Source organism: Notamacropus eugenii, chromosome 5 (genome assembly GCF_028372415.1).
Source record: "Notamacropus eugenii isolate mMacEug1 chromosome 5, mMacEug1.pri_v2, whole genome shotgun sequence".
Taxonomy (NCBI): domain Eukaryota; kingdom Metazoa; phylum Chordata; class Mammalia; order Diprotodontia; family Macropodidae; genus Notamacropus; species Notamacropus eugenii.
The window spans coordinates 354070264-354096375 of NC_092876.1; the positions used below are offsets into that span (position 1 = coordinate 354070264).

The following is a 26112-nucleotide window of genomic DNA, read 5'->3' on the forward strand; positions in this document are numbered from 1 at the left end:
ATATGAAGTATTAAAGTGAACATTGATATAATTTGGAAGGTCTTAACAAGTTGTTACAGAATTTCTTTACCTGTTCATCCTCTGCAACTGATATTAGTATGCAAGCTGCAGTCATGAGCATTGTAATGTAAGATGACTAATTATCCCATGAAATGATTTTTTTTGGTTGTCTTTGGACAAATGACACAACTAACTCTGTTAACTCCTTTTTCCCTCTCCAAGGAGTGCCTATGAGCTGTCATTCCATTTAGTTAAAGTTTCCTTCTTCTGGTGTGAACTTGGTTAAATCATTTAACTCCTTTGGGCCTAAATTTCTTCATCTGTAAAAAGAGATAGCTGGGCAAGATGATCTCTAAGGTCCTTTTCAACCCTAAATCTATGTTCTGTGTAGTGCAACTCTCTTATTTTACACATGAGGAAACTGAAGTCCAGAATGACAAATGACTCAACTGAAGGAATACATCTTGTGATTACAGTTGGAATTAGAATCCTGGTCCAGTTCTCCCAATCTGTGTATAGGTCACCATTTCACTCTTATCATAATATCATGAGCCCCCTTTTTCAAACATGAGATTAACACAGACATACCACTCCAAGGACAGTCAGACAGATGACCACAGCAAAAGATGCATAGGCAGAATAGGCACTGGCATTGATGTCAGGGTGGCGGGTCTGATAGAGCTTCAGCATGCAGAGTCCCGCAATCATGTACATGAAAGATGTGTCTGGGGAAACAAAGTGAGGCAGACAGTATTAATTCACACAGAGACTTACCTTCTGACTTCTTTTTTCATAACTCTCCTACCTCTGGGTTGTCCCTCGCTTATACCCCCTTGGGCACTACCTGGTATCTTCATGCTATGCTTTGGCTAATCAGAGGTTCTTTCTTCCCCATCCCACTTCTGTTCTCCTGACAGACCCTTATATTTCAAATGATACTTCCTTCTCTACAGTAATTCACTCTTTTCTCTGGTCCAACAAAAAATTCCCAATTCCTTTAGAAGGTATATCTCAGTTAAACTAATTCATAATGAAATTTGAATAATTTAATGTTGTCTCTTTCCAGGTATGTTTTCACATATTTTTAATTAAAATTTATTTTTTTCAGTCAACAAAAATTTATCCTCTTCCTTCTGCACCCATCATTAAGAAAGAAAAAAAATCTATTAAAAACAAATTCCTGTATTGGCCATGTTCAAAATATATATGCATTTAACTCTGTACTCTGAATCCATTATCTCTCTGTCATGGTGGGCAGCATGTTTCATCATGAGTTCTCTGGGATCATGATTGGGCATTGTGTTGATCAGAGTTCTCAAGTCTTACAAAGTTATTTGTCTTTACAATATTATTGTTATTGTATAAATTGTGCTCCTGGTTCTGCTCACTTCACTCTATATCAATTCATACAAATCTTCTCAGGTTTCTTTTCAAAGAAACCTCTTATTTCTCACAACACAATACTATTCCATAACATTCATATTCCATAACTTGCTCAGTCATTCCCCAATTGATGGACATCCTCTAAGTTTCCAATTCTTTGCTACCCCAAAAAGAGGTATTATAAATATTTTTGTATACATGGGCCCTTTTTCTCTTTTTTTTGATTTCTTTGGGTATAAACCTAGTAGTCACTTCACATCAAATGGTATGTGCAGATTAATAACTTTTGGGGCATCATTCCAAATTGCTTTCCAGAATGGCTGCACTAATTCATAGCTCTACCAATAGTGTATTAATGTACCTATTTCCCAACAGCATTTGTCATATGTCTTTTTTTTGTCATCAATTTGATGAGTGTGTGGTGGAACCTTGCAGTTCTTTTAATTTGCACTTCTCTAATTATTAGTGATTTGGAGCATTTTCTGTATGACTGTTAGAGCTTGGAATCCTATTTGCATTTAAAATGGATTTTATTAATCCATAAGAACGAATCTAATAGTTAAACTTCAGGCAGTATATGAAAGTGAAATGAATTTCAGTTACTGTGAGGGAGATATTTTTGAGTTCAGGAGTCTTCTTGGCATTTATTTAAATCCCATCATGAAGCTATTACCCACATAACATCCAGAGCATAGCCACAGAACAAGACTATTAATCCTATTTCCACCACACAGTTCTTCAAATTTAGAGTCACTGAGGTAACTCTTTCAAAGTACTTCCTGTTTCATACTCTGGCTTCTATCTTAGCACTTAATTCATGCTAATCAATCAGAACAGTCAATTAGCAGAACCATTAGTATTTGTTCAGTATTATCTCAGAGGATGCATGTAGAGATTAGGAAAATCAGCTACAAAGGAGAAAGCTGTTCCTTTATCATGTGTTCCTAGGGAAAAGATGGCATTAAATCTCTTGGTAGATCCATGATTTCATTTGTGGATATGGCTTCCACGGATGCAGACTGTAGCCCTCTCCAGAGCTATTCAGACCATGCAATTCTTGTTTGTGACTTTTGATAGAAGATATTCTCAATGTCAGTTGATCAATCAACATTTATTAAGCACCTATTCTGCGCTAGGCACCATGATGTGTTAGAGTTCTTTGTGTAACTCTTTTAATATTTCATGGATTGACCAATATAGCACTCAGACTGCCTATCTGTTATCCCTCATTCTCACAGAAGGGTCTACTTCAGTTCCAGGTCATACATGCCTTTGACAATATTTTTTATGCCACTTCTCACACATAAGTCTTCATAAGTAATATTCTGCTTATGCCCACTATGCATCTTTTAATCCCCCTTTGGTCCACCAACAATTTACATTCTTCTGAGATCAAGATATTCCAGGATGTGCAGTCATATAGCATTACTAGGAAAATAGTGTTGGTACAAAGATGCCGCTTGGGGATCAGTCATGCAAAGGAATGAGTAAGTTCCCAAATGTGAACCAGTGCAATCTCTACCTTAATTCCAGATTGTCTAAGGTTTATATATGTATGTGTATATGTATACACACATGTATACATATGTTTGTGTGTGAGTGTATGTGTCCTTTAATGGGTTACATGTTGCTGGAATTTCAAATGAAGTTAATCCATTTACTCCACCATTACATATGTATACATACATATTCAGACATGCATGTACACACAATTACAAACACACATGCATATATGAACAGATACACAGATGTGCAGTATACATACACATAAACACACATACATATCTAAATATATATGTATACATATGCACTGATGGACTAAATAGATTAACTTCATTTCATTATTCCAGCAAAAGGTAGCCCATAAAAAAGACATTAATTTTTTTAAAAAGTGACTCTAGTGCTCTTTTTCATAGTCCTAGGCTAGCCTTCCTATAATTAAATTTCATATAGCTGTTACAAATTCTGATTACCAAATTGGAAGTTGGAGTAATTAGGGCAGACATGGTAACAAGCACTGAGTACTCCTTCCATCATCAGAGCAATCCCCATAGCGTAGAAGAGACCAAAATGTTTGGGAATCCCATATTCCTAAAAGAAGATAAAATGTGGTAAATAGAAAAATACTCATAATCACTGAGACATCTTTAGAATATTACACTCATATATTCATGGCATTTTTCCCCACACTGTAATGGATCTGTAAAATATAATGTTCTTTCTTTATCCATTCCCTGTAATTGATTCTTTGATCCTCCCAACCAGCCCAACATTGTCCCTTTACCATTGCAAAGATGTCTTTAGCTTCCAATGATCTTCGGTGGAGGATGTCCCTACGCAAGACTATCAGGAGGAAGAGGAAGCCCAGAAGTACATGACCAAGGTTACTGAGGATGTTGTTGAAGGCACTATGAGGAGAGGAAGTGTTAATACAAATACAAAGAATTCAAAGAATGAATGAATGACTCCAGCCCTTTCTACTGTAGCCTTTGACTAGAATTTGATGGTTTCATGGGAACTTAAGGCATCACCAAGTACAAACCTCTCATTTTACAGATGAGGAAACTGAGGGCCAGAAAGACTACTATCTAGTAGTAGAACCAAAACTGGAACCCAGATCTTTTGACTCCCAGTCTAGTACTGCTTCTACTGTACTAAAATGGTCTTCATTTTACCTATAGAAATCGTAAAGATTTAGCCAATCACAGCTGACATGGGCAGTCATGGTTTCCAGTTCATCACAATGTATAGCTATCATGACAATATTTATTCATTCAGTTATTCAGAAAATATATTTTTTTAACTAACCTAAGGTGGTATACTAAGTGTTGGGGAAGATGCTAAGTTTAATGCTTTCATAGAGTTTACAGTCTGGTGGGGAATAAAACCCAAACTATAACAGCAATTATTACATAAAAGTGAGTGAATAGATTCAAAACAACATGCTTTGTGAAGTTGGAGGATGAAATTTGTGACCACTGGATGGATAATGGAAGGCTTCATGCTGGAGGCGGCATGGAGTTGGGCTTTAAAGCACAGGTAGGAAGTCAGCAGATGACAAAAGGAGGGATGATATTATGAGCAGAGTTATGAGCAAACACATGCGTGTGGGCACACATAAGGTAGGCTCAGGAGATCAAAGATTAGACCAGTTTGGCTAGATTACAGAGTAGATTACTAGAGTACAGAGTACAGAGTACAGAGCTAAAGTTGTGTAAAGAGGACAGAAATTTTGCTTGGTTAAGCAAAAATGTCCAGTTTCATTGGCTCCCCATGGTCCTCTTCCAGTCTTGCTTCTTTGTTGATTAACATGGTGACCAAAAGTATGGTGAAAGTTGAAAAGAATCTGCTCTCCCTAGTTCTACTACCTCCTTTGCAGTTGCGCTAAGTGGAACACCCAGTGACATCAAGAAAATCCAGGTGAGGCACTCAGGGGATTAAAAGGAATTTCAGACCACAGCTTAGATGAAAATTTAGGAAAAGAGATGAGGCAGCAAGAGAAAAGAACTTCAAAAAAGAGTCTAAGCCTGAAGGCTTCTGTTGGCTTTTGTTGACTGGTAGGTTGGCTGAGCCCTCTCCTTGCTGGGAAGGTTGGGGAAGGTGGAGGAGTGGGGGAGTGATGGCTACAATTCAGCAGATGGCAGCAGAAGGCAATGGAGTTGGGATCAGTAAAGATGCTCAGCAGAGAACCATAGCAGCAACGGACGGGTGTATTCCCTGTGTATGTGCCCTTCCAGGTATGTTTCTTGGCCAAGTGTGTTTCATGGTCATGTTTCCTCCCATGCATATTCCATCCCCTACTGATGGTATGATAACTTTTGAGACAGTGTTTCTCTGTGTATGTACAAGAACTTTCTTGTCACTTGCATTGCTATGATATTTGATTCAATGTCTTTTGCTGTGTAACAAATGTGTCTTCATGTTGGTCTAATAAAAGAAACAAAAAGGTGGGGCTTGTGATCTGTGGTTGTGAGTGGATACTGACTCATGGAGTACTTTAAACCTGAGGTAGAATAATGGTGGATCCATGTGTTAAGGGGCTCTGGATACTACATTTTTTGGGGGGAGGAGTTCTTGTTGACCAGTAATAATTATTGCTATCTATTATTGTATTTATTATAAAACTACATGGCACTTTTACGGGTTTGCAAACCATATTACATACATTATCTAATATGTCCCTCACACTAACCCTGGGAGGTAGGTAGGGTTAAGAACTGGATCTGTGAATTTCATTGGTATGAGGAAATCCAAGATGAGGAAATTCCCTCTACCAGGGAAGGTGACCTGATAGAATCGATTCTTTGCAACTTAGTCTAAAGGAGCAGCCTCTCTGTGGACAGGTACTATAGGTCTTATTCCCATTTTATAAATGAAAGAAACCAAGGTTCAGAGAGTTTATGGCTCACCTATGGTTTTTGTTGTTTCAGTCATTATCAGAGTTATTATGACCCCATTTGAGGTTTCTTGGCAAAGATGCTGGAGTGGTTTGCCATTTCCTTCTTTGACTCATTGTACAGATTAAGAAAACTGAGGCAAACAGTTAAATGACTTGCTCAAGTGTCACAGAGCTAGTAAGTGTCTGAAGCTAGATTTGAACTCATGAAGATGAGTCTTCCAGATTCTAGGCCCAGTGCTCTACCTATTGCACCATAAGTGTTAGAACTGAGATTTCTCTCCTTGACTTCAAGGCTAGTATTCTGTCCACTACCCTACACTGACTATTGTGAGAGTAATATGAAAAATACTTTTATTATATGTTGTGACTAATTTGGGGAAATGACAGGTACTGAGATGTGTGGGAAGGAAGACAAAGCATTTCCTGTATTATGTAAACTATCTGAAACAATGAGACATGCCAGCATGCTTAAAGAGATAAAGGTTGAGGGGGATTTCTACAAGTCAGTTACTAGTCATCACCTCTTCCCACCCCCAACACATAGACACTGCAGAAGAGGAAATGGTGAGAAGGCATAAAACAGTCCTGGAAAGAGAAGATTTTTTTAATGCCTGCTAGAAATGAAGATAATACTTGCACTAGGTGAATGGAGGGCAGACTTTATTGCAAATAGAAGAGACTCACTATAAGAAGCCTTCTCAGGGGAGATTCCTTGCTCATCACACAAGGAATGCTTTGAATCCCAGCTGGAATATGCCACTAAACTAATACACAAGTGGAACAGGACAGCTGATAGAAAGCCTTAGGGATTCTGCTTTTGATCTCTTGTATTCCCTGACAATGCAGAACCTGGAGGTCCCAGTGTTGAAGAAGCTGAGTGGAGATTTTGGTGGAATGGAGATCGAACATAAAACTTTTGTTCTACTTCTCCACAGCAACTAAAATCATTGTTATTCCCTGAAGGCAGGAAGACAGTTTAGGGACAGATTTTGGAGGGCCTTGCAGGCCATGCAATGAAATCTGAGTGTCATTCAATAGCTAAATGGGATCACAGAACTGGAGCTAAAAGGGATATGTAGACCAGCCCTTTCATTTTACAAGTAAGGAAGTGGAGGCCCAGGGAAGTTAAATGACTTGCCCAAAAACACACAGCTAGCTTTAACAGAACCCAGGTCCTCTGATGCCAGAGCCAATGATCTTTCTTTCCATTGTACCACATTTATCTAATGTTTTTAAAAGATTACATTATTCTTAGGTTATTATTATCATTTCCTAGGCCAACACTGTTTCAAAATGTCTAGAGATGAAAGGAACTTTCTGATCCTGTCTTCTAAATTCAGTTATTTCAATACTGGAACCCCTCTCCATCACCCACCTTTGCCTTATTTCTACCATTTTCCACACTTCTTCTGAGTATTAAGAAACTTATAAGTCACTGAGATTAAATTAGGAGTGTCCTAAAATGCCACTGGCAACCCAGAGGAAACCATGTTTACCTAAGGACCCCCAAGGGGTGGGCACAGAGAAAGTTGTAGTAGCAGATGTCCTGATTGCCAGTCACATTCACAACCTATAAGATGGAGAAACAGAAAATGAAATTCAATTGTGCTCAGTCAAGCCTGGAACCATGCACGGCTGGTATACCTTACAAAGACTGATGGTGAATGATTTACAGCTGTGCCAGCTCCCAGGAACAGCAGGGGACATCATTATACTGTACAGTTTTATAGGGCAGAGGCAAATTTCTCATTATATTTTGCAGTCTCGTATTGAAGGGAAATATTATTTATATGTTCTCACTCTTATCCCACTTTCTTAAGAAGGAATTCATGACTAGCAGCAGTTTTTCTTCTGCTATAATATACCATTATTGTCATTGTTTCATAATAAAAATAGCTGATAAAAATTGAGATTGGCAACAGGCTTTTAAGGCTAATATGGGATGTTCTGCTTTTCTCTTCTGTTTTGGAAGAGGGAACTGTCTTTATCCTCTGAGCTGAAATAAAAACCCCTAGGTCAGTAAATGCAGCATCACTAGATTTAGATCTGGAATGGGCCTCAGAGGTCATCTAGTCCAATTTTGTCATTTATAGAATGAGTCCACTGAGGCTGACAGAGTTTGTGACTTGCCCAAAGATATAAAAGTAGCAAGGGGAAAGAGCCAGGATTCAAACTCAGGCCTCCTTCCTCCAAATACAATGCTCTTTCCATTGCACTCTGCATATATTCAATAACCTATTTCAGTTTGTGATCATCTCTGTGAGCAACCAGCACCTGTACAAAGTGTTTGGCTAAGTGATACCCCCACTTCTGCAGTCCATGTGAAATAGGCCCTGATTTTATCTAGGAGTTTACATTGTTTTGATAGGTAGCGAAATCAATAGGGGAGGAAGGATGGAAGGAAGGAAGGAGAGAGGGGGGAGGGAGGAAAGGGGAGAGGAAGGAAGGGAAGAAAAGGAAAGAATGTAGGAAAGAAGGAAGAAGGGGCAGAGGGAGGGAACGAGGCAAGAAAGGAAGGAAGGGAAGGAGGGAAGGAAGGACTGAGCACTTTACCAAAATTACCTCATTTGATCTTCACAGTGATCCTGTGTGGAAGGTCTATTATTATCTCCATTTTATGGTTGAAGAAACAGGCAGACAGAGGTTAAGTGACCTGTGTAGGATCTCATAGCTCATATGTGTCTTACTCTAGACTTTAACTCAGATCTTCCTGACTCCAGGCCTAGTGCTTTATCTGCTGTACTATCTAATGAGAAAAAAATGAGAAAACTTTCTCTAATGAGAAAATAAGCATTATGCTTCTACTGAGCACACAGTGGAATGTTGTATTTTCTGAGTTTCTAACAAACTTACATATTGCCCATTTACATCACCAGACAGTGGCCTTTCCCTTTTGTATTCTACGTTGAATTAATGAAGAACGATCTCTTATATGGTACATTTAAATTCCAAGGAAGACTGCTGAAGTCTCCTCTAACTAAAAAAAAAAAAAGCTAACTAGAGTTTTCAGGGGGGCTCATATCTTGAATTTGTCATGTTAGCCCAGTATAATTGAACTAGACCATTTGTATCCACCTAATGGGGGAGGTCATGGATAATGGTCATGCAAGATGAGAGAGCACAGGTGGGTCGTATGATCTGTATTGCTGGAGAGAACACTCCTGTTGCTAAGTGCCCAGATCCACTTGTCCAACTCTACATGTAGTGGCAAAGTGAGAGTCAGCATAGTCTCTGCTCACGGGTGGAACATCTTACCGTCTGGTAGGTGATAACCAGCTGGATCACAGGAAGAGCATAGAACACGGCAATCGTCGTGATGTTCCTGGGAGAAGAGAAGGAATAGGAAGTAAGAAGTTACTGAACTCCATAATGACAAAAAAGCAGTTTCCAGAACTATGCAACATTTGTAACATAATAGAGATTCACAATTTCATTTAAGATCTGCTCTTTTCTGTTCCATAATATAAAGTAATGCTCTTTTCATTTGCTGCTTGTTAAATTCAGAATAAAAAGAAAATAAAATGGGAAAATTTTCAAATTAAAAAATAAAGGAGATGTGAGATGTTCGGTCATTATTAGATACACTACTCTGACAGCCAAACCTCAAAAAGTATTTTAGAAGCTAACTGTTCAGCCAGTGGTTTAACCTGGACTCCTTCACCTCTCCCCTTGGCCAGTTCTGGAAAGTTTTATTCATTAAATTTTCACTGAAAAAGGGGTTGGAAAAGTACAGAAGAAATTCAGATTGGTCACTTATGGCAGCCCTGATGAAACACTTGTATAAGGAAGAAAGTGATTAAGCTATCAGTTAAAAGGAGATTTTTGGGTTACCTAAGGACTTCATTTAGCTCCAGTCCTCATTATCAAAATTTTCCAATTTTTTAAATATGCAATTTCTCTCAGATTCCTTACTCTTTCATAGAAGTGATACCAGTTATAAGACCAACTTAAACTAACTTCATGATGAAATATGGAAAACAACCTCCAGGTTGTAGAGTACTTGGGTTGAATCTTATTTTTGATAATGCCTCCCTTTGTGACCCTGGGGAAGCTTAAACTACTACCTATGTTCTCATCGTTGTAAAATGAGGTTAACAACATTGATTTTCCCCCTATTTCACCCTTATTTTGAGGGATAATGTTAGAAATGTTCTGAGTTCTTTGGAAGTTATAAACTAATTATAGGGACATTCTTAGAGTATGTGCAACTGGGGCAAATTGCATTATATGGGGCTTATGGCCCCATGTTTAACATTTTTGTATGAGGGAAATATGGTTAAAATGAACATTAAGGGCATCCTTGGAGAGGAATGTTCCTAATCAAGGTTAGGGGGAACAGTGAGAACCAGAGGAGGGGCATTATATGTGTGAAAGTTATAGGGCAGCCTGTCTCTGTGTCTTGGAGATACAATGACTGATAGCTGAACATCTCATTTCTATTTTCAATTTTAAAATTTTTCCATTTTATTTTCTTTTTATTCTGAACTTAAGCAGCAAATGAAATGAGCATTTCCTTATGTATCATGTAACAGAGGTAGATTTTACAAGAAATTGAGAATCTCTATTATATATATAAATTTAACATGTAACTTTCCGAACTGTCCTGCTTATTCATGATTCCTTCCAGCCTTCCTTCTGTTCTTTTTCTCATTTTGAGGGAGGAGAACGCTATTCCTAGTCTCTTTTCCTCCCACTTCCCTTCAGGTCTCCTTTACCCCCAATAGTGACACCATTCCTTCTCTTTAATCTTGTGCAGCATCAGCCACCTTATCTTCAAATTAGGGAAGCAAAGCAAAAAGCTAAGAGTGACAGATCTCCAATCTGCCATATTTCAGGATTGCTGGATCATAAATCTAGAGCTAGGAGGAACCTCGGAGGTCATCTACCCTGACATTTTACAGATATGAAAACTGAGGCTCAGAAATAAAATTACTTTCCCAGGTAGCAAACTGTTGAACTGGGATTTGAATTCAGATCCACGATTCCCACCACTTTTTCCAGTATACCACTGGGATGGTGTTGACTACAAATTATTTCATCAAGGTATGTTTTTGTTGCTGTATGCTGTGCTCCGGGAGAAGGCTCTGAGGTTAGGCGTTTGTGCACTACCTTGACTGATAGGCTTCTACTATCCCTGCTATTCTCACTCTGAATTTCTGTAGATATTTTCTTCCCAGGAAAGCACCTTCTGAAAGCACTGCTACTGTCTCATAAAGAATGACCCCTCTCTTACGCTAAAGTGGCTGTTTCAAAGAAAAGCCAATAAGCTCTTCCTCACACTTCCATTTAGACAATTACAGTGATTTTCCTAGCTGTGAATTTGTATTGCCCATGGTTTTATCTGCCTTTCACTTACCAAAAATAGATCTTATATTTTTTGCTGACAATTCTTCGGTCCTTCCTAGACAGGTCTGACAGGTAGAGGAACATCTGGGTGGAGAGGGAATATGTCATCACCAAGGAAGTTTTTGTATGTTAATCAGAGTTGGTTAGGTCTGTAGGCAAGCTAAATGAGGATAACAAAGCCACTGTATTGAGGTTCCCATCTTACTTTTAACTGAAAAACCTCACATAGGCAACAACTGCGACTTCACATGAGATGATCATTGTTTTTCTTCAAATAGGGAGGAAATATATAATTACCCCTAATGACTACTATAAAAGGGAGAAAGGAGAACTATATACATTTCAGTGTGATTTTTCTCTAGGGGCTAAAGGTTCAGATAATAGCTTTCCCTTTCATTCCGTTTCTCATGTTTTGTTTTTTGTTCAAAAAAAAGAAAAAAAATGTATTTGTTTTCAGTTTTCACTTCCATAAGTCTTAAATTTTCTCCCCTTCCTTCCCCAACATGGCATGCAACCTTATATGGGTTCTACACATACATTCTTATTAAACACATTTTCACATTAGTTATGTTGCATAGAAGAATTAAAATGAATTTAAGAACACTTTCTTGATTAAAAAAATAAAGAAACAAGCAAAACATGCAGGATTTTCTCTGGTGATTGGGGATAGCTTGAAATGAAATATCTATTAAAGGGTCTGGGATGCTTTGTTAAGTCATTAGACTAAAAAAGGAACTAAAATAAAAAGTTGAAAATCATTAGAATCAACTTTTCCTTCTTTGAGAATCACAGTAGGGCAAAAGCCATACCTTGTTCATTTTATTTTTATCTCCTATAGAATCTAGCACAGTACATGACACAGTAGGTGCTAAGTAAATGTTTACTAAATGAATGAGCGAATGAAAAAAAAGAGACTTTTTCCCTTGGAAGTACATTTTCCTGATAGTACTAGATAATCTGGTTGTCTGTAGTCTTTGCTCACGTAATCCTTCTATTGCTACAGACCCCTTTTACTCACACTGGCATAAATACTTTCTTTTAGAATACTGGCTGTGGTCCTCTTTTTTAATTCTCTTTCCTTGAAGCTCTTTTTATTGTCATTCTCCCCCTAACTTCCAGAAAGACTGCTGATTAACAGGTGGGTTTACTTAAGTCCATAGTTCTTTTTTCTCTAAGTAATCTTGGAAACTGTAGGTGATATTTGATTTCTTTTTGTGGAGAAAAAACTGCATTGACTCTGAAGTTCTAAGTTTATTTCAAGTGAGCAAGGCCAGGCAGGCATACCTTGGTCCGGATGACATTTTTGTCACTTTCAATATCTGGCATAGTGTCAAAATCACTCTCCTCTTCCACTGAACTATCTGTGTCTGACTGGTATCGGGCCCCACCATCGGATGAAGACATCTGCCTCCCACCACTGGAGACTGACTCATCTGGAAGCAAAGAAAATGATAGTGAAGCAGGAAACTCACAGAAGTCCCCAAACTAAGCAGATTACATGATCACAGAACTAACTCCTTTCCAAAGATCCAAACTTGACTTTCTATAAATGTTGTACAACTCGTAAGCTGATTATATATCCTCAAGACACATTCTCTTCCCCAAATTCCTTCTCACTGGACCCTTTGCTTAATATTTTTTCCTTCTGCCTATTTTAATAGGCATTTTAATGATCCAGACCCAGAGCTGAGTGTAAATAGCTACTACATTAATCTTTTTAAAACAACAGATACTCTTTTGGGTAGAAAAATAAATCATGTTCATGTTATATATTTTTCATTTTCTAGTACACGTTTCACATAAATAGTGTAAAGTTTTTAATGCACACAGTTGTGGTTCTATCATGTATGTGTGTAAGCACACACAAATCTATCTGTACAGAGTATTTGCATACAGGAAAAGCCACACATGCCACACCTACATTTACATAATAAAAACAACATTCTCTGGAAGAAGATACCTCCTGTTCCCATGAATGTGTCCTGTAGCAGATGGGAGTTTGTTTAGCTTGCTGAGGTTTGGCTACCTCTTCTGTTCAAATGATTTTTTAAATCCTGTTTCTGCAGCCTCAAAAATAAGCTGTCTGGTATTGAGCTCACATGCCTCTAATTGTTGCAAGGAAATATAGCTTGGGACTTCACCCCTTACTATATGGACATTTTAAGGAGCATTTCCCATGAGTACAGAGGTTTTGTTAGGGGCAGTTTAATTTGTGCAGAAAATAAACTCAACCCGACAACAGCCATATTCTTTTAACTCTAACATGAGAAATATTCATAGAAGTTTTGTTGCTTGTTGTTCAGTTGCGTCTCAATTTTCATGACCCCATGGACCATACTGTCCTTGAGGTTTTCTTGGCAATGATACTAGAGTGGTTTGCCACGTCCTTCACCAGTGGATTAAGGCAAACAGAGGTTAAGAGACTTGCCCAGGATCACACAGCTAGAAGTGACTGAGGCTGGATCTGCATTAAGGTCTTCTTGATCCCAGGGCCTGCACTCTATCCACTGTGCCACCTACCTGCCCAAAAGCTGTTTTAGTACCCATGAAACAATCACTGCGGCAGCCATATTAATGATAATCCATTATGTGGATTATTACCTACATGATTGATTTGGTCATAGTGATTGGGGTCAATCATGAAAATAATCAGAAAGAATGGCCACAGCCTAGTATGCCTATAGTAATATATAGCCTACTTTCCTAATATGTTCTTACTCTTCTAAAGTGTAAGAGTAAGCAAATTTGTCCATCAACAACCTAGTAGCAGACATGCATTACCTAAGCACACAGGTTGAATCAGGGAAAGCCCCTACTGGATACTAGGGTAGAAAACAAAGTGATGAAGGAAATCCTACCAACATAGAATACAACAACATCAAGAAGTAGAATTATAAAATTTTAGAACTGTAAAGGATCAAAAAGATTGTCTAGTCCAACCCTTTGTTTTACAGATGAGGAAACTGAGTCCTAGACTGGATAAGCCATTTGTTCAATAATACAAGTTCACACAGTTAGTCAATGGTAGAAAGTTCCTCTTCATCCCATGGGGCCCCAGGCAACACTTCCAACAGAAGACTCAGCATGATATACCTATCGCCCCATAGCTGCTCCCTTCAGGTGTACTGGTGGCAATGGGGTGAGTATCAGTTACATTTCTAGATCCTGTAAAGGAAGCAAAGATGCAAGAAGTTTATTTCTGGTTGGCTAAAAGCTCAGCGTGTCAAACCAGAGGCTTTTTAATTTAGTTTTTTTTTTGTTTGTTATACTCATAACTCCACTATTACTCTCCTCCCTCCAAACCTCTAGAAGCCAATAAAAGGGTCGAATCATAAGACTTTCAGATAAGGAGAGCACTCATTTACGTGGTGCTGTCTTCACAACAATCCTATGAAGAGGTAGTGCAAGTATAATTATCCTTGCTTTATAGAGGAGGAAACTAAGACTTTAAGCAATGAAGTGATTTGCCCAAGGTCACACTAATGAGTGGTAGAGCCAAATTCTAGACTGCTGACTCCTGGGTCACTGCTCTCTCCACAACACCATCCTCCTTTTGGAATGAAGGACATTGCTCCAAAAACCTTTATTCTTCAATGAGACCTGGCCATGGGCAATTACTTTCAGGAGTGCTTCTAATTATCCACTTGTTCACTCTGCTTATTTTCAAAAGCTTTGAGAGGCTGAAGCAAATAGGGTAATAGATTTTCTTGTAAAAGACACAAAATTCAGGAAAACTAAATCCAAACAGATTATATATATATATATATACATATATGTATATATGTATATGTTTATACACACACACATATATAGTCTAAGTCACATAGAAGAACTAATACGTCTGTGTCTATTTTATACATGTACATACGTATCTCTGTCTTTCTCTCTATCTATATCAGTTCTTCAACGTAGCTTAAGTAGATTTTAATATTCTTGGTACTTCATTTGTCAGCTCCTTTCTCTTGATGAAGTTTACAATGCTTTGAATTCTGTTTGACATCTGTCTATAGAATAATCAAATATTCTGGCTAATAATCAGGGTATCCCATATATCATATATGGCTTGCCATATTTAAAAAAAAGTAGAAGAGAATATAATGCACAAAACACTAAAATGACCACATTAACCCAAAAGGATGACAACTCTCAATTTAGTAGTTATCATCACACACAAATGTCACACACAAAATATATTTATTACATACTTGAAATACATTTATAATGGGAATTATTATTATTATTATTCTTTTTTACAAATGATTAGCCTTATTCTTTTCTCTTGTTACATCATTCTTATCTTTCAATTTTCAAACTTGCCCCTCTTGCTTTTCTAGCTGTCACTCTCTTTGCCATGCCCAGTGTCTTCACTGTTTCACCGCTTCCTTGAACTCACAGAAATCACCTTTAATTCTAACCCAGGAATTTAAAATATAGTAGTTCTTAAACTCCCTCTGTATCCAAGGACAAAATGTTGGTGTATTAGGCTGCCCTAGTGATGGCATGTATCTAAGTGAATTTAAAGTTATATTACAACTTCTTAGATTTCCTGGTAATTCATATTTGTGCCCATAATTCTCATTAGCATATGATCTACACTTATACTTACAAATCAGCTGCCTTACAAAATCCAGGAGGACTCATGCAATTGCCCCACATCTCAGAGGAATTCCTTAAACTTTTACTCTCTGGGTTTCAGCTTCATTTTTAAGGTAAGTGTATTAGACTAAATAATCTATGAAGGGAAAAGAATAAGCATTTATACAAAATTGAAGAAACTGAGGCTGAGAGAAGTTAGGTGACTTCCAGAGTCAAACAGCTAATAAGTGTTTGAGGCTAGGTTTGAACTGAGGTCTTCCTGACTCCAGAGCCAACACTCTATCTATCTTCCAGGCCACCTCGATGCCACTGAGTCCTTTCCACCTCTAAGATTTCTGTGAATTGATGCATGAAAGCCTTTAATAATTTTTAGACTTTATCAAGATCCTCCACTAATGCATCATCATGGTGCAGAGATGACCTTGGTTTCTCAAAGGTTATGGTCACAGATTGCAAGTAGGTCCTACTAAACTGCAAGACTTCATGTATAGGTCCAGTGATAACTGTATTTATATCATCCAAGGACAGCCCGGTTAAACTCCAAGAGGTTCGTCACTAGAAAGTCAGCCATGGGGATGATGAATTTTTATGGTACAAAGACCAACAAAGGCCATCCATTAAAGTATAGAGAGGTTGAGGTCTACATCAGTGGAAGGAGCAGTCACATTTCACATCCATGAAATCATGGATCTTTAAAATAGGAAGCATTGTAGCTTGGGGGAGATCATTGAAGGAACTGGTCCTGCTTTAAACTGCTTACCAAACTTTCTTACTGAATCTCAGGATGGGACTGAACCCAGCCCAGATTTGTTTTCTCACTTGACTTTGGATATCAAAGTTTCTATCCTTTTTCAGGTTTCTGGTCCAAATATCCTTAGGCCATATGCGCTGGAAGAGCTCCTTACCAGGTTTGCTCATATCTCAGTGAAACCATAGGACTCACCACTATCTAATCTGATTCTCATTTTATAGTTGAAGAAACTGAGACCAGAGTGTATTAAACGACTTTCCCAAAGGTCTTGGGGGGAGTAAGCATCAGTACTAAGATCTGAACCAAAGCCTTTTGACTCAGGAACTAGAGCTCTTTTTAAATACTCAGTGCTGCTTCCTTTAAGTGTCAGTCTCTTACGTTGCTGTCCATTTTCTGATGTTCTTTTGTTTTTTTTGAATGGTGGACAAGATTGAGCTAGTCTGATCCAAAGAGCAAAGAAACACTTGCCTGAAGTGACTTCTCTTTAGGAATTCTTCCAGGCTTGCCCAGCATCCCAGGCACTTTTCACAGCAGAGCCTTTTGTTTCTCTACGTTCTACTCAGCTGGCTTGATTGTATTATCCTCAGTTGGTTACTCAGAGGGACATTGACTATGACTTTCAACAATCCAGAACTTCCTAACTCCTAACTCCAAGTCCAAAGCTCTATCCACTGTGCCACCTTGTGGTTTGTCCTTCGTGTTCAAAGAGGATCATGACATCAGGTAGATGATGATATGACTTGCAATTGACTTTGATTTGAGTGAGGGGAGGCTGTACAAGGTCACCAGTCTCACTTTCTCCTCCAGAGCCTTCTGGGTCCAGTGGCTAGATATTGATCAGGACGACTGGAGATGGACCAGATGCAACGGGAGACCTTGGCCCTTTTCCGATTCTCACTTTGAGTGAGGAAATGCCCATTCAATGAACAGGCCTCTTTAAAAAGTGAGTCAAGGGATGGTTCCTTTAATAAAAAAAAAAAATCAAACTGCAAGGGGATGACCCTGTGGATTGTTGACCAAAAGAGAAACAGTTACTATTTACATTCACTCTGAGTCAAGAGAGCCCCCAAAATAACCATTCAATAGTCCTTGGGCAGGGACCTATTGTCCAATCCATGAGATCCAGAGTGAATTGGGTTTAAGGTTTGGTCTTTGAAAAAAAGAAATCTAGCCTGTAAATACAAAGTTCACTAGGCAACTTTCAGCCATCAAATTTTACCTTCCTTTGGGCAGAACACCCTGAGGAGAGGAGAGCAGAGAAGAGCAGAGGACGAGCTGAGTTGCCCTATTCGAACTGGCTCAGGCTGTGCCAACTAGACGCCAAAAGGAACACAAGCAGTAAGTGGAAGTGCTGACATTTGTCTATCTTCTGATTCCAGATCTAGCAGCTTTTCTATTATATTAGGTTGACTCAGAAAGACACTAGGGCTTGAAGGAATTAAGTACTTTTTTTCTATGACTGGTTAACTTATTTGTCTAGAGCACAAGAATCAAGAGGCCATGTTCATCAAGACTTAAATTCCTGTGTGATCCAGGTAGACTCATTCCCTTTCAGAACCAAGGTCTGAACCCCTAGCCCCAGTCAGTTGTTTCCTGTCAGAAGGCAGACTGAGCAAAATGATGTATATGACTGCATCAGAAAAACAGCAGAAAATGAATGCTCTGATGACCCTTTATGATCTCTGAAAAGAAAGAGTAAGCATTCATACATACATTAAGGAAACTGAGTCTGAGAGATGTTAAGTGACTTCCATGGTCATACTTTTAAAAGGATGAGAGACGCTTCCTTTAGGTGCATCTCAAAAGAAGAAGGTATGGATGGAGTTCCCACAGTCTCCTGCTGCAGTCTTGTTCAAAATAGGAAGGAGTAATGTGATCATGCTAACAGAATCTTAGATTTGGAAGAGATTTTTAAAGTAATTTAGTAAAATCTCCCTACCAATATGGAATTCTCTTCTACAAAACCTTTGAAAGATGGTTATTCAACTTCTTGAACACCTCTAGTGATGGGGAGCTCATTACTGTGTGAACTTTGTGAAGTAGTCCTTCTACTTTGATGAGTTCTAATTATTGGAACTTTTTTATTGCAACAATATTATTTTGTTATAAAAAACAGAATTATAAGTTCTGTCCATTGGTCCTGGTTACCTGAGTTTCTGTATAATTGTGGAATCACAGAATATTAGAGCTGGTAGGTAACACTCCCCTCACTTTACAGAAGTCTGCAGCAGTCCAATGACTATTCATTCAGCAAACATTTATTGACTGACGACCAAGTGGAAGACACTTTACTAGGAACTGTTGGGGATAAAAGAATGACAAGACTTGGCTCATGTCCTCAAAAACTATACAGATGGATGGAGGGGAAGAGTTAGGAAGTAGCAAATATAGTTCCTTTTTATCTGACTACTTTTCATCTCAACACTCTGGTCTTTGAAGCGCATCATTGCTAACAATAATGACAACAACCTCCCCCTCCCAATCCCCCCAAACCAGTTTGCACTGAATTGCTTAAGATCTTCTGTTACTGTTCTATTAGGTTCCCACAGGTTTATTAAAAGATAGCAAAGAATACTTTTTATTGAGCTTTTTTATTGAGCTATATGACCCTGTGCCAGCATTACTTTGCAGGATTTATGAATTTCTTTAGCACTGAAAACTTCATTATAAAGAAACTTCCCAAGGATTCAATAATTAAAGGATCATTATAAATGATTTATATGATTTTACTAGATGGTAGAAATTCTTTTACATATTTTATGGCCAACAAGATGAGGCTGGTCAAAAGAATAACTATTTTCAAACTTTGGCCACAGATAGTTACAGCAAATCTGAAGTGTTATTCAGTTTCTATGGAAACTTACATTCTATAGGTAGTTTAGGTCCCTTGGCTTGCTACTTATCCCATAAGTTTAGAATCTGGTTGCTTAGCATTTAGGAGTGGCAGCTTCCTAGAAAGGAACTTGCATTTCCACTCTCCAATAATTATTCCACTTAAAGGTTGCTCTGTGAATTGAGGCCAAAGGCTCTTGATTACAAGTAAAGCAGCTAATTCAATTCAAGAAAGGCCTCAAAGAGCATGGAATTGATCTTCCATTCTCCAGGGATAGGCCAGTGGAGCAAAAGCTGTGAGAGGTTCTATGGAGATTTACTATGTCTGAGGAACAACCCATTAAGTTATCTCATTAAGTATCCTCACTAAAGAGACACTTGTTATTAGTAGGTTGGCCCCATAGGCAATGAATTCTTTGGTTATGGCAACCCATGAAACAAAAAAATGCAATATGGTCCTCATTCCTGTATAACTCTCATTGGCCACTGAATTGCAAAAAAGGCAGCTGAGGGTACTTAGAATTATATTGGTTTTTTAAAGACTATTAACACTAATTTCACTGTTGATACCCTAAAGTACAAGACCCCATCCAAAACCAACAAATGGTCATCTGAGGCACTAAACCATATCAATCTAAGCATTCTCACTATAAGTGAAACCATAAGACATTAGAAAATTTTCAGCTAAGCTAAAGGATGGTTCATAGATTTTCTCTGGAAAAAATAAATAAAGAAGTTGGCAGGCTTAGTTTCACTGTGTACTTAAAGTCTTTAGGAGACATTCCAGAGGATACTTGGTTATTCCTTGCCAACCAGAGAAACAAAGTGGCCAAAAGCAATACTGGTTTAGAATATAAATTCACTTGCAAAACATAACTGGGGAAGATCATATTACCTCACAAAACAGCAAAGCACAATAAAGGGAAAGATGAAGTCTATAGAAATGTTGTTTTAAGATACAACTAAGTCAAGTATTCCTAAAGCATTTACAAATGAAAGAAAAGAGGGAACAAGAAACATGAAAAAGTAGAACAGTAGCATGTATTTATATGAAAACTGCTTTCATCAATAAAACACAGTGGAAACATCCCATTTAGACTTTAACGTGTCAGCCTCTACTGCGGGCTATGTAACAAAGCAGAAATGTCACTAAAGAAACGAAGATGGGAAGAGAAGCTAGATCAGACTGAGTGGACATGAACAGTTGCTTATATTTACTACCTCCTCACCGACTCATTTCTCAGCCTTTTGTAATATACCTTCAGAAGACCCACTTAACTGAACCTGCTCTCTCTAAGGTTGCAAAGGATTGCTTTGATACCAAATCCAATGGCCTTTTCTCAGTCCTTATTTATCTGTAGATTTTGATATGTGTGACCACACACCCTTCTCCCTTGATTTCTATGATTGATCTCATCTGATCATTCTCTGGCTGACCATTTCTTCTCAGTCTCCTTAGTGTGGGTGTCTCCCCATATCCCAGCCCAAGTAATGATGTGCTACTTTTCTTCTCTTCATATTCACTCTCTTTTAGTGATCTCATCTGGTGCCCTGGGTTCAAAAAGCATCTCTACGCAAATGACTCTCAAATCTCTACATTTAGCTCTAGTTCCACAATGCTTGCTATATATTTCCTTCATTTCCCATAGACCCCTCAAACTCAGCTATGCACTGGGCCAAGTGCTGGGTATATGACGACAAACCTACAACAATCCCTGACCTGAAGAAACTTACCTTTTTCTGGGGAGGGAGGGAGGGAAAGAGGCATATAACATATATCTAAGTAAGTAAATACAGGCGATTTGAGAAAGATGAGAAAAATAACAGCTAGGGAATGGTATGTTCTTCATAGAGGAGATGGCATCTGAACTGAGCCTCGAAGGAAGTTGTAGATTCTAAGCAGGGGTGAGGTAAGAGAGGAGTGTCCCCCAGGAATGGGGGACAACCTAGGCAAATGAGATGTAGAGTTCTGTGTTTGGAGGAAGTTAATGGAAAATGCATAATGATTAGCAATATGAATAAAGGTAGATGTGAACCAGATTGTGGAGAGTTTTAGATGATAGACTGAGGATTTTGTATTTTATTCAGGAAACAATAGGGATTTTGGAAGGGTAGTGATATGGATAGATCAGTGTCTACCCTAGGCTCTCTTCTATTCTTTCTCTCTACTCTCTCTCGTCTCCTTACCACCAGACCACATGGATTTAATTGTCTCTATGCTGATGACTGCCAGATTAATATATGCAGTCTTAGCCTCTTTCCTAAGCTTTATCAATTGCTTCTTGGACAGTGTGGTCATCTTAAATTCAACATGTCCAAAACAGAACTTTTCTTCCAAACTTTCCCATTTTTGTGATTTTTCTGGTCACCCAAATTCATAATCTTGGTGTCATCTTCAACACCTCAATTTTACTCATTTTCAATCAAGTGCCAAATCTTGCTGTTTCTGCTTATATGATATATATGGATACATTGATATTCATATATATATTCATATATCATATAATGATATTTGTAAGATATATAAAGAACTAATTACTATTTATAATAGTAAGTGCCATTTACCAATTGGTAAATAGTCAAAGGCATTTTTTTTCTAAGAAAGAAATCCAAGCTATCAAAAGCTATATGAAAAATACTTTAAATCACTAATGATTAGAGAATGCAAATTAAAGCAATTCACAGTCATCAAATTCCCAAAGCTGGCAAAAAAGGAAAATGACAAATGTCAAAGGTTCTATGGGAAAACAAAGACATTAATGTACTGTTGGTGAAGCTATGAATTGGTCAAGCCATTCTGGAAAGAAATTTGAAACTATGCTTTAAAAGTTACTCAACTGTGAACATCCTTTGACCTAGAAATACCGCTATATCAGGCCTATTCCCCAAAGTGATAAAGGAAAGGAGAAATGGCTCATATGTACAAAAACCCCAGCCCCAACATGCAGTATCTTTTTGTAGTGTCAAGGAAGTGGAAACTATTCCCCATCAGTTGGGGAATGGAATAAATTGTGGCATATGAATGTATTAGGATAATATTGTATTATGGAAATGATGAAGAGGGGTGGGTTTCACCAGAGAAGCCTAGGAAGACTTATATGAACTGATGCAGAATGAAGGGAACAAAACCAGGAAAGCAATTTATATATTAATTTTGTGAACAAAAACAGCTTTAGAAGACTTGCAGACTCTGATTGATAAAGTAACCAGTCACAACTCCAAAGAATTGATGAGGAAGCCTACTCTCCACATCCTGACAGAGAGGTGATGGACTCAGTGTAGAATAAGATATTTTTTGGATTTAGGCAATGTGGGAAACTGTTTTTCTTGATAATGAATATATGTTGCAAGGAGTTTGTTTTTCTTCTTTTTTATCCCTCACCCTCACTGGAGAGAGTAGAAGTCACAGAGACAGAAAAAAGGTTTTTGTAAATTTGTGTTTGATTTTTAAAAAGAAATAAAGGTGATTTGAAAAGAAAACATATCCATAAAAATTTAAATAAAAAATAAAGTTCTTCAAAACCTGACTCTGCTTTACCTCTCTAGACTTATCACATATTATTCCCTTCAATGAATGCATACTTACAATCCAGTCAAATTGGTTTTCCTACTATTTCTTACACATGACACTTCATCTTCTCTCTCCAGGCTTTTGCACTGGCTGACTCCCATGTTTGGAATATACTCGTTCCTCATAAAAAAATCCCTAGTTTCCTTCAAGACTCAGTTCAAGTGTTACCTTCTATATGAAGCCTTTCCAGATCCCCTCAGCTGCTACTGCTTTCCCTTCAAAATTATCTTATACCTATTTTGCATATTCCTTCACCTCTCTCTCTCCCTCTGTCTCTCTTCACATATATATGTATATATACCACATACATATTATATATGTGCATTTTCTCTAGATTAATTGTAAGATCCTTGAGTAACGCTATTGTGTCACCTTGTTGGTTTTTTTTCTCTCCAGCACCTAGCACAGTGCTTGGCACACAACAGCCACTTAATAAATGCTTACTGACTAATGAGAAACGTTTATTTGGCAGCTGCATAGAAGATAGATGGAGATGGAAGAAGCATGTAAGGAGGATGGATTGGAGGTAGAAGAAAATAAAAGCACGAAGCCCAGTTTGGATGGCAAGAGATGGTAAAGTCTTAAACTAGAATAAAGATGAGTAGAGTGAAGTGGACAGAGATGTTGTGGGTACTCTAGAACACTTGTATAAGCTGATAGTCACCAACTACAATCCTTCTACTAAGAGGGATGACCACCAAGCCTTATCATCTGTCCTGAAGCTGAAACCCACTATACACATTGCTTCCCTCAGTTAGAGCATGAGTTCTAATTCTAATAGTATGGACTGTCTTGATTTTCTATATGAATTCCCAGTGTTTAGCACTGTTCTTGTCAAATAATAAAGTCTGGATAAATGTGGTTCTACCCTCTCCTCATTCATTTTTTAAATTTGGTATTGATTTTGATTTTTTTTCACTAACAAACCAATGGTCTGATTATATGAATCAGATTAGCTGATTAGATTAAGCAGTGATACTCAGTTTGCTATCCAATATTTTCCTTTCTATTAAGATTTAGTCAGTTTCATGTTTTGTAATGTTATTTGGTGCTGATCATGTTCAGAACCTCTCATTTCTAGGGGCTTTGGTGTAGTCTGCAATCTTTAAGTCTCTTTTATTTCTTAATCTTGAGTTGTATTTCCTAACAAATATTTTCTCTATGCCTACATTTCCATGAAAGTTGTGGAGTATTAATATATTTGTTGATTTGTTAGAGGGTTTTAGTTGTACATATTCTCTCCCTCATTCTCTGTAACAAATGTTTGTACATATGCTGCAGTGTCCTGCAAGTTAGTCTTTTTACAAATGCTCAGTATAAGATTGTAGTTATAAGGTGACCAAGTGTCCCATGAAATGATGTTTCTTGTTGCTTTTGGAGGCATGCTGAAACCTAATCTGCCAACTCTTTTATTTGCTTCTCTGAGAAGAACTGTAAGCCTTCTTCCATTTTCATATAACTGCCTTATGTCTTTAGGCTTCATTCACAGCAAGAATGTCAACATTTGTGTGATTCAAGTCCTCCAATAGAATTCTCACTTATTGATCATTGCAGAAGGATCTCACATTTGGGGTGCCAACAATTAAGTTAGTATCTATAGAGAATTTAAAAACTCTCTGGCTTTTACTATCTTCTGCCTCTTTTCCAACCTCCTAGCAAAATCTCTGCAGAAGCATAAGGGGGACTCACAGAAATGAGGATCATTTTGCAGTTCTCTTTGTTCTACAGATTGTCAAGTTGGTGACCAGCCCATCAGTAATGAGTTTCTCCAACTTTAGGTAGGCTGGACTATAGAAAGCAGATATATAGGGTATTGTTGGGACCATACTTCAAGCTTTTCCATCATGATAGAACCTGTTAGACATCTACTGACATTGCCTTGGCAAAACTATTAAGTCTTGTGGAACCAAACTAAGGAGAAAACAGAGAATTGGTTGAACCAGGAAAGGAGGATTTTTGGGTTCTACCATCAATTCACCTTGTAACTTTGACAACTATTACAGGCCAAGTATCTGGGAAATTTTTTTGGAATTGGCAATAAAATTGAGTCATTAATCCATGTTTAGTTCAAATGCTTCAGGTAGGGAAGGGATGCTGATTAGAAATTCATTTGGAATATTGTTTCTCTCTCTCTGTCTTGCTCTCTGTCTCTGTCTCAGTGTCTCTGTGTCTCTGTCTCTCTCTGTCACTGTCTGTATGTCTGCTTCTCTCTCTCTCTGCCAAATCATTTCTTCCTGATTGTGGGAAGCTGTTTTTTGTTTTGTTTTACATTAACCAGAAAAACTGGTAAAGCTTCTCTGGCTTGTTCATAACTCACCGATTGCTAACTTAAACAATAAATTGGGGGAAAGAGTTGGGAAGATGGGAAGAAACCCAAAAGAATAAAGCTGAAAAGACAGTGGCAAGCTAAATTAGTCTTCTTTTTTTGTTTCCATGGGAGTCTATAAATTCTTCAAAGAGACATATTTGAGGTGAACGCCAGCCAACAAATAGCTGGCAAATGTGTTATGCTCTCTCCAAAAGCAAGTTTGGCTCCAGAAACATATCCCTTAGAATGGGATTGATTTGGTTATATTTTACACTATCTGGCTTATGTGGGACAACTGTTCTTTTGGAAGAGATATGGACATGTTCTGAGCCTTGGTTTCTCCAAATGTAAAATAGGGGCATGGACTGGATCATCTCTAAGGTTGCTTTCATTTCTGACCTTGATTCACCATGAGTAATTAGTAACCAAAAGTATTGTACCTCTGTTTGTTGGCTGACATCTGATGGAAAAAGCAGCTAGAAAAGGGCCTCCAGAAGCCATCTACCTCACCCTCCTGTTTGTAGGCACTTACAACTAAATCACTTTAGACAGATGAGACTTCACTGTGGTTGGTGAGGCTGCACAACTTTCCTCAGTTTCCATATATGTTATACAGTTCTTCTAGGTCAGGAGTGGTCTTCCTTGGTGCTAGTCTAAATTCTTCCTGTTCAGCATTTACCCACTTCTGTACATCAGGCCCCAGGGAGATGGAGACCAGTAGGTCACTGTATCTTACCTCTGGACACAGGGGGATTTTTCAAATTCAACGAACGTTTCCCAAGCACATATTGAGTGAAAAGTCCCAAGGTAGGGCTGAGGCATTATGACTGGATCCAGATGATTTATGAAGGAACTAGGTCTTACATTTTACGTTTTTTTCCTCTCTACTGAAGAGATGTTAAATCAGCCTTACAAGTTAAAAGTAG

The 26112-nt window shown here is 38.0% G+C and overlaps 1 protein-coding gene across 7 annotated transcripts in view; it reads right to left on the bottom strand.

Annotated features, from left to right (window-relative positions):
* Positions 1 to 26112, bottom strand: part of SIDT1 (SID1 transmembrane family member 1) — a 190007-nt gene that overhangs the window by 26385 nt on the left and 137510 nt on the right. For 6 of the 7 annotated variants that reach the window (XR_011968019.1, XM_072613978.1, XM_072613976.1 and 3 more), the window contains 8 exons: positions 14222 to 14293; positions 12413 to 12561; positions 11139 to 11212; positions 9038 to 9104; positions 7279 to 7352; positions 3668 to 3791; positions 3357 to 3474; positions 589 to 725 (listed from right to left, as the gene is read on the bottom strand). Coding sequence is in view for 6 of the 7 variants with exons in the window: in XM_072613978.1 (XP_072470079.1) it covers positions 589 to 725; positions 3357 to 3474; positions 3668 to 3791; positions 7279 to 7352; positions 9038 to 9104; positions 11139 to 11212; positions 12413 to 12561; positions 14222 to 14293 (815 nt within the window). In the remaining variant the exon portion in view is untranslated. The remainder of the gene's footprint in view (positions 1 to 588; positions 726 to 3356; positions 3475 to 3667; positions 3792 to 7278; positions 7353 to 9037; positions 9105 to 11138; positions 11213 to 12412; positions 12562 to 14221; positions 14294 to 26112) is intronic. The other variant, XM_072613980.1, reaches the window with a different exon arrangement.